Source organism: Nannobrachium achirus (genome assembly GCF_963921795.1).
Source record: "Nannobrachium achirus genome assembly, chromosome: 20".
NCBI lineage: Eukaryota > Metazoa > Chordata > Actinopteri > Myctophiformes > Myctophidae > Nannobrachium > Nannobrachium achirus.
The window spans coordinates 57,813,732-57,822,220 of record NC_137827.1 but is presented as its reverse complement, the minus strand read 5'-3'; the positions used below and the strand labels follow the sequence as shown (position 1 = coordinate 57,822,220).

General features: G+C 44.6%; 2 protein-coding genes across 2 annotated transcripts in view; both read left to right on the top strand.

Annotated features, from left to right (window-relative positions):
• Positions 1 to 2,154, top strand: part of crim1 (cysteine rich transmembrane BMP regulator 1 (chordin-like)) — a gene marked incomplete at its 3' end in the record, with an annotated part of 308,756 nt that extends 306,602 nt beyond the window's left edge. Inside the window, exon 18 of the mRNA XM_080751169.1 lies at positions 2,057 to 2,154. Within this exon, the coding sequence (XP_080607295.1) occupies positions 2,057 to 2,154 (98 nt within the window). The remainder of the gene's footprint in view (positions 1 to 2,056) is intronic.
• A 4,120-nt stretch (positions 2,155 to 6,274) lies between these two features.
• LOC308306269 (sodium/potassium/calcium exchanger 4-like) overlaps positions 6,275 to 8,489 on the top strand; it is a gene marked incomplete at both ends in the record, with an annotated part of 64,339 nt that continues 62,124 nt past the window's right edge. The window contains one exon of the mRNA XM_080751168.1: positions 6,275 to 6,410. Coding sequence (XP_080607294.1) covers positions 6,275 to 6,410 — 136 coding nt within the window. The remainder of the gene's footprint in view (positions 6,411 to 8,489) is intronic.

Genomic DNA, 8,489 nt, shown 5'->3' with positions numbered 1-8,489 from the left:
TTGATATTTATTTTATTTAAAATAATTTGTCCAAATCTTAAAAAAGACAGATCTGCCCAGTGTGCAAATATGGGGCGGGTTTATCACCAGAGGCCTCCAACTAATATCAGTGTTTAACACTTTAAATGGCCGGTGACCATTGCTCCATTAGCGAGATATAGCACAAGAAAATCTAGTAATCTAAAGTGAAGCAATGCAACTAGTAACTCAAGTTTTTGTAGTGTTTTACTGCAATAGTAGTGCAGTAAAAAGTACAACATTTGCCACCTGAGATGTAGTTGAGCAGAAGCACAATATATCGCCAAGCGGAAACACTTCGGTAAACTGAAAAAACCTCAACATTGCACTAAAGCACCGTACTAGAGTAAATGTACTCTGTTACTTCTGCACCACTGATAATGTGTGTATAGGTGGACTCCTCCCATAACTCCCTGACCCCTCCCCTAACTCCCTGACCCCTCCCCTAACTCCCTGACTCCTCCCCTATAACTCCCTGGACAAACCCTGCACAAAAGGCCCCGTCTTTACAAAGGATGAAGATCGATGACAATGTCGACGTTAATGATGACGTCTTTTGAGTTTCCCTCTATAGCAGTGGTTCTCAAAGTGGGGTCCAGGGACCCCCACGGGCCCTTGAGAGAGGGTTCCATATGTACACTCACAGAGTAATGGCGAGGGGGTCCTCCTCGAAATGTAAAAGTTTGAGAACCACTGCTCTATAGCGGCAGAAGGAAGCGGTTTGTGACGGTTTGGTAATTATTTAATCTTTGCTGATGACGATGTTGTTGATGATGATGATGATGATGATGATGACTCCATAGTTTATAAAGCCAGACAGATCTTTACTGACGGACATTTTAGTTCATGTATCATTTTGTTTTGTTTCGTTACGGCACAATAAAGAAATGATCTCAAACGCTCAGCGCTGCGTCTTGAATGATGCTGGCAGTGGCATTTTTACTCAAAATATACTAAAAGTACTATATAAAAAAGTCACACTTGTTATTTTGTTGTCCTTCTTTTGTTGTTAAAAATAAGAGATCTACAAGCTCAAATCTAGATCGGCTGTTTTCGAATACACAATATGATTTTGTACGGTATTAAAATCTACATATATAATATGATTTAACCTATTCAGGCCGGTGTGTGCTGTACAGTACATACGTACAGTATGTATAGCAACATATTTGTTTTTAGTAATTTTTTGAATGATATTTGGCCTTTTTTTCAGAGAAAACTTAGGTCAGGCCTAATAACTTATTTATAATCACACTATAATGCATCATAACAGTTATTATTTATAATACAGTATACAGATATTATAATGTATCGCAACTATGATAATTATAACGCACTGTGACACGTACCTCATCTAAGTCATTATACGCCTATATAAGACGCCTCTGGGCGACATGCAACCTCGCCAATTTCGCGCCAATTCTTGGCCGTCTGGCAAGGTACGGTATGTATATTGGACAAGTTACCCATATGGAGATCCATGTACTGTATATGGAGATATGCTGTGAGACCCCAAACATGCTTACTCAGTTATTCGTTGTGTGAAAATCCTATGACGTCTATGACATCTGACATCATACATTCAATCCCTTTTATGCCCATACATGGAGATCCCTGTCTGAACCAGCCACACAGATATGGGCTGTCTTCCTCCATATGGGCATTCCCATATGAAGTCCTGTTAGATATGGGCTTAATATTGATGACATCAGGGATCTCCATATATGGGCATAAAAGGTATTCTGTTAAGAGTGGTTCCCATGACATGACAGTGATGTCAGAGCGTGATGTCAAAGATGTCAAAGACGCTTTACATGGAGCAAAAAAGACCAAAATAAATAATAACTTTATTTAGGATTAAAAAAACACTAAGACTAGGAATAAAACCATTTAAAAACAATCAAACATAAGGTGGGGAAAGCAATATGAAAGAGGTGGGTTTTGAGGCCGGTTTGGAAGGTGGGGTCGTCTCTGAGGGTTTTGGGGAGAGCATTCCAGAGGGTTGGGGCAGCAAAAGCAAATGCTCTGTCCACCCCAGGTACGTTCTTTGGTCTTGGGGACAACGAGGAGGTTTGCGTCACCAGACCTGAGGGAGAGGGAGGGGGCAGAAGGTTCCAGGAGATCAAGGGCCTTTAAGTGCATATATAGGAGTACTTTGAAGTGGATTCCGTGTTTGACCGTGAGCCAGTGAAGGTCACGGAGGACAGGTGTAATATTGGTCTCTTGAGCGGGTACTGGTGAGCTGAGTTCTGGACATAATATTGAAGCTTATTGAGGATCGATGTCTAACAGAAACAAACTTTACAGTATTACCCGTATTGATTCCAAGATCATCGGACTTCCCACACTTGCTGATATGAACGATAAGGCCATCACACGCTCAGCACTCTCAATAACAAATGACACTGATCATCCTCTGTATCTCTACTTCCACCTCATGCCATCGGGGCGAAATGACCGAACCCTGAAGTGGCACAAGGTTTTGCTTTAGCAGGAGTTTTGTCTCCTCAGCCATCACTGCACTAAACAAACTGCCTCGATAGGATGGTGGACCTCTTTTTACAACTTAGAACTATTTAAAGAATTACCTAGAGCTTGTGACTAAGTAATAACTACACTGGACCCCCCGGCCCCCGCATACATCAGTGTACAATAACCATATGATTTTACAAATAACAATGTGAAACATCACGTGGAGAGGATCATTTCAGCTTAGTTCCTGACTTTCCTCTACAAAACACAGACCTCTATGCTCTATCAGCCAGGATATAGGAACTATAGGCTTGTCTCACTGTGCGTAACTGAAAGAACCATTTCTCCTGACCAGCCCAAGGTAAGACTAAGACAGATCATGCTTTTATAAACCCTATTATATTAAGCCCAAAATGGTTCTGCCGCCGTGTAGAACCGAACCGTTTTTAACTTAAAAAAAATGCATAATTTGCCCGCAAAAAAACAGTATAGCGGCGCTATACTACCTGGCACAGGGCGTCATTTAGGTACCAACCTCCACTGCGCACACACACACACACGCTCACTCCCGGCATGCTTTGGTCTTTAAGTCTGGTGCCCCCCCCCCAAATCCAGATCAGCTGATCACAATGTACTAACACACACACACACACACACACACACACACACACACACACAGCCCCCCCCCTCACTCTCTCTCTCTCTCTCTCTCTCTCTCTCTCTCTCTCTCTCTCTCTCTCTCTCTCTCTCTCTCTCTCATGTCTCTCATTCTTTCACAGTCGGCCGGTGAATGCCAGGAACTCACATGACGACTGTATGACCACGGACACACACACACACACACACACACACACACACACACACACACACACAGGCGCGCACGCACGCACGCACGCACGCACGCACGCACACACACACACGCACACCTGCTGATCCTCTTGCCTATAGGTTCTGGGTAAAATGCAGATAAGACTGACAAAGACATGACCGGGGGTTCAAACTCATGACATCACAGTACAGTACAGAGCATTATTACCATACAGTACATGTCTGTGTGCCTCGCACGAATATCAGAAAACTCGCCCTAAAACAAACTCGACCCAAACTCGTTTCCCAACGGGTCTGTGGCCTTAAGCTAGATGCAGATTAGACTAAAATCAAATCTGTGCTTCTGGGGGTCCCTGGAACAAAAACGTTTGCGATAAGGGTCCATCCGTGGAACAAAATATTTTGAGATGGGGGTCCACGGCCAAAAACACATTTTAACCACTGATAGGCACAATTTTCTGGAAAAAAAACTTATGTTACCATCAGTGTTTCTCAAACTTTCTCATGTGAAGGACCCCCAGAATGATATGTATTTGGCCACGGACCCCCATCACAAAATATTTTGTTCCAGGGACCCCCAGAAGCAAATATTTGATTTTAGTCTATTCTGCATCTAGCTTAAGGCCACAGACCCGTTGGGAAACGAGTTTGGGTCGAGTTTGTTTTAGGGCGAGTTTTCCGGTTGCCCCTCGCACAGCACTGTCAGGTGGAGACTGGAGACCCTCCCTTTTCTTCTACAAATGTCTTCTAAATCCTTCTAAAGGTTTTTATTTGGAAAAACGTACATGACTATGATCAGTGGTTCGCACACAATTTCATCTCCCAAAAGTATGCATTTGGCTTATCTCTCTGTTGTTCCATGGACCCCCCAGAAGCAAAGATTTTGGTTACAAAAGTTGGCTTTAAACAACGGCGATCGAACTGGTCGCATTGTTAACGTGTCGTGAGCTTGTATAGATCGACTATGAAACATAACAGTTGTATTGTGGAGCTACAAGACGGTGCTGATAGAATATCTTTCGCTATACAGCCAAATCTACGGGTGGAAAAGAGCCACTTTTACTATATGGTCACTAATTATATAGAGTGGTTAACCCTTTTTACCAGAGTATGATCAAAAGAACAATGTAGTGCTCTGAATGTGCATTTATCTATGAGTATCTGATTAAAGGCCCATTCCCACTGGGCCAGATAACTGATAAAAGAAATGTCTTTCTCCATTCAAGTGGATGGTAAGATACAGATAAAAAAATAAAATAAATCTGTGTCTTACCATCCACTTGAATGGAGAAAGACATTTTTTTATCTGTTATCTGGCCCGGTGGGAATGGGCCTTTATGAGTATCTTATTAAACATGTTAAATCTATGTTTTAATAGTCCAGTATCATAACTATAATATAGAGAGAGTGAGATTGCGTGTGTGCCTGTTTGAGTGAGAGAGCGTGAGTGTGACAGAGGGAGAGAGGGAGAGAGAGAGAGAGACAGAGAGAGTGTGAGAGAGAGGGAGAGAGAGTGTGTGCGTGCGTGCGTGTGTGTGTGTGTGTGTGTGTGTGTGTGTGTGTGTGTGTGTGTGTGTGTGTGTGTGTGTGTGTGTGTGTGTGTGTGTGAGAGCAGGGGCGTCACAAGGGGGAGGAAAGTGGGACTGAGTTACCAGGGCCCAAGGTGGAGGGGGCCTAGTAACTTTAGCTATTGAAAAATAGCAGATATACAAGCTCACAGCGCGGCACCGAGTGCCGCGCTGCGAGCTTGTAGATCTGCTATTTTTGAAAAGTCGTGAAAATGTGGGCAAATCTTTGAATATATGTATTTTTTAAGTGAACATTTGTAACTCAAATTTTGCATTTGGGGGGTCCCTGGAACTAAATATTTTGAGATGGGGGGTCCGTGGCCAAATACATGTCATTTTGGGGGTCCTTGACATGAAAAAGTTTGAGCACCACTGACATGGAAATATAGGTTTCTTGCACACATTTTTCAAAAAAATTCAAAAATAGCAGATCTACAAGCTCGCAGCGCGGCACTCGGTGCCGCGCTGTGAGCTTGTATATCTACTATTTTTCAATAGTAAACATTCACGGGGGGCCCGCAGTGAATCCTTGTACCCAGGGCCCAGAATTTGGTGTGACGCCCCTGTGTGTGAGTGAGAGGGAGAGGGATTGTGTGTGCATGTGTGTGAGAGAGAGGGAGAGAGAAAGAGAGAGAGAGAGAGAGAGAGAGAGAGAGAGAGAGACATACAGACAGACAGAGAGAGTGAGTGAGTGTGTGTGAAAGCATTCTCTTCCTCATTTAGCTGCTCCAGCTCCCAGAGTAGCAGCAGTGTTTCACATGTGTGCTCCCTGGAGGCTACGCCACCAACACGGCTCAGGACTCAACAAGGACCAGCTCTCTTGGTTCCTACAGGACGCCGGAGGGTCACACAGGGAGATGAGACGCTCACCCAGGCTCCAAGGGCTTCAAGGCAACTTTATTTATAGTCTCTTTCATATCCACCAAGAACAAGTCTGTTGTTCGCTACCAAACATGCACTAGTTGCTGTTGTAGCCATGACACTGCGCAAAACAACGCATAGCTGACGATATCTACTTTATATGACTTTTTTAGACAAATTATACTTAAATTTAAGTAGATTAAGCCTATTGTTAGACCGTGAAGAAGACCTAGAAGGTCGAAACGTGTTGGTCAACTTGTTGCCTTGCTCAGAAAATACATTCTATTTTTTTTTTCACTAAAGACGCAGTGCCTTGGAATTCCTTTCTCTGTAAGTCTGCTGTCTACACCATTGGAATTTAACAGTACTTCTTTGAAACTTTTTTTTTTTTTTTTCGTTTCTACTTAATCTACACTTTAATTCTACCTGAACTGGACTATTGGAGTTGTGGTGTTTCGGTTTTTTAAGACGGTGTCTTTGAAGACGGTTGAGGCCCGGGCAGGTGTGTTGTTATTGTTTTCTGGACGATGACGATGATGATGATGAAGAGGGGAAATAAGGGGCGGGCCATGAGCAGGTTGCATAAGGTGGAGGTGCAGGTGTGCGTGGTGGTGGGGGTGCTGGCCGTCACCTGGGGCGTGTCGGCGCTACTGGCGGGAGTGGGTGAGTTTACACCCACACACGCACAAGCACGTACGTACGTACGCACGTGCGCTCGCACACACACACACACACACACACACACACACACACACACACACACACACACACACACACACACACACACACACACACACCACACCAGTGGTGGATAAAGTACTCACATTCTTTACTTAAGGAAAAGTATCAATACTGAAATGTAGGCTCTGTTACAAGTAAAAGTTCGGAATTCAATATGTTCTTGAGTAAAAGTATGAAAGTATTGGCATCAAAATGTACTTAAAGTACCAAGAGTAAAAGTACAAAATGTTTGAAAATAGCAGATCTACAAGCTTCATGAGCAGAGGGCAACGCGTTGTGAGCTTGGAGATCGGCTATTTTCAAACAGCCTACAGTAGGTATAAAACATGGCTAAAGTGGTTAATTGCGACCGTAGGTCGCAGTTACTTTTAGACTCTCACACTATCCAAACCTCCACCAGCCGTCAGTCTGTCTGTCCTTCCTTCCTTCCCTCCGTCACGTCACTCGTCACACGTCACACTTTCCCCCTACTCATATCTCCGCCACCGTACCCCCGATCCATGCCAAAATTTCCACACAAACTCCTTGCCTGCCAAACTACAACCTCCAAGGACCCCCGGAGCTCCAGGGACCCCCAGGTCCCTGGGGGACCCCCAGGTGTAAGAAATGACCAAATGTGCAAAAATGACAACCCCAACGGGGCTGCTCACGGGGATTTTTTTAAACACATTTTTGGACACTGCTCCTACAGATTTTGCCCTAAAATCACACAAATCGCACAGTACCTCTACAGTCATGTAATCGAAACGCATCTGTCCCATCTAGCGCCACCATCAGGACGATTTTGGTAAAACCAGTAAGACTCCCTAATCGGGAGATAAGCGACCGTAGGTCTCGCTAGAAGAGGGCCATGTGAGAAATGAGGGGTGGGGTCTCCGCGTTGCCTTGGCGGACGAATAGGTACCGGCCCCGGCTCTCCCGGACGCTCCTAGGCCGAGTTAGGGCATTTTATGTGAGCTGCAGTGGAGGGGGTCCTCCACTGGGGGCGCCACCACTTTTGCATCCGTTCTGGAGTAGCAGGAGTGGGTGGTCCCCGGGAATTCCCCGTGAGCAGCCCCGTGGGGGTGGTCATTTGGTCATTTTTGCACATTTGGTATTTTCTTTACACCTGGGGGTCCTTGGAGGTTGTAGTTTGGCAGGTAAGGAGTGTGTGTGCAAAATCTGGCATGGATCGGGGCAACGGTTGCGGAGATGAGCAGGGCAAAAGTGTGACGTCTGACGTGTGACGGACGGACTGACTGACTGACGCACGGACACCTGGTGGAGCTTTCTGTAGTAAGTGCGACCTACGGTCGCAACAAACTTTTGGCCTATTTGTGGAGATAAGCGACCAACGGTTGCTTATCTCCCGATTAGGGAGTCTTACTGGTGTATGTTTTAAAATTATTATTGCGACCGTCAGGTCGCATTTTTACTATCAAAACCTCCACCGGCTGTCCGTCCGTCAGTCCGTCAGTCAGTCAGTCAGTCAGTCAGTCAGTCAGTCACACGTCACACGTCACACTTTTGCCCTGCTCATATCTCCGCAACCGTTGCCCCGATCCATGCCAGATTTTGCACACACACTCCTTGCCTGCAAAACCACAACCTCCACCCATCAATTCTCACATGGCCCTGCGAGTGTTATGGCTAACCACCATCTATGAAGATGACAATTGACAAAAGTAACAAATATTATCATTAAATGTCATTAAAACAATCATTAATTCGTGTGCAATAAGTGTTAAATGGTTTATATTATGAATAGCACTGTAATAATTTCTTGATCGCCTCTTGTCTTGGTTGTTTAAACATGACATCATGGGCCGCTATGCTCAATAGCAAGCTTGATAAGCCCAAAGCTTATTGATACCGGGTAGGCCTACATTTGTTATCGAGTTTGTAGCGGACCCTTGTTTCGAGCTCCATCCCTATAACGATTATGTTTTTGTCATTGAACACTGGAGCAAATTAATGAAAATAGAGTTCTGTTTGGCTTTGAAGTTGCACAGGGCAGATATG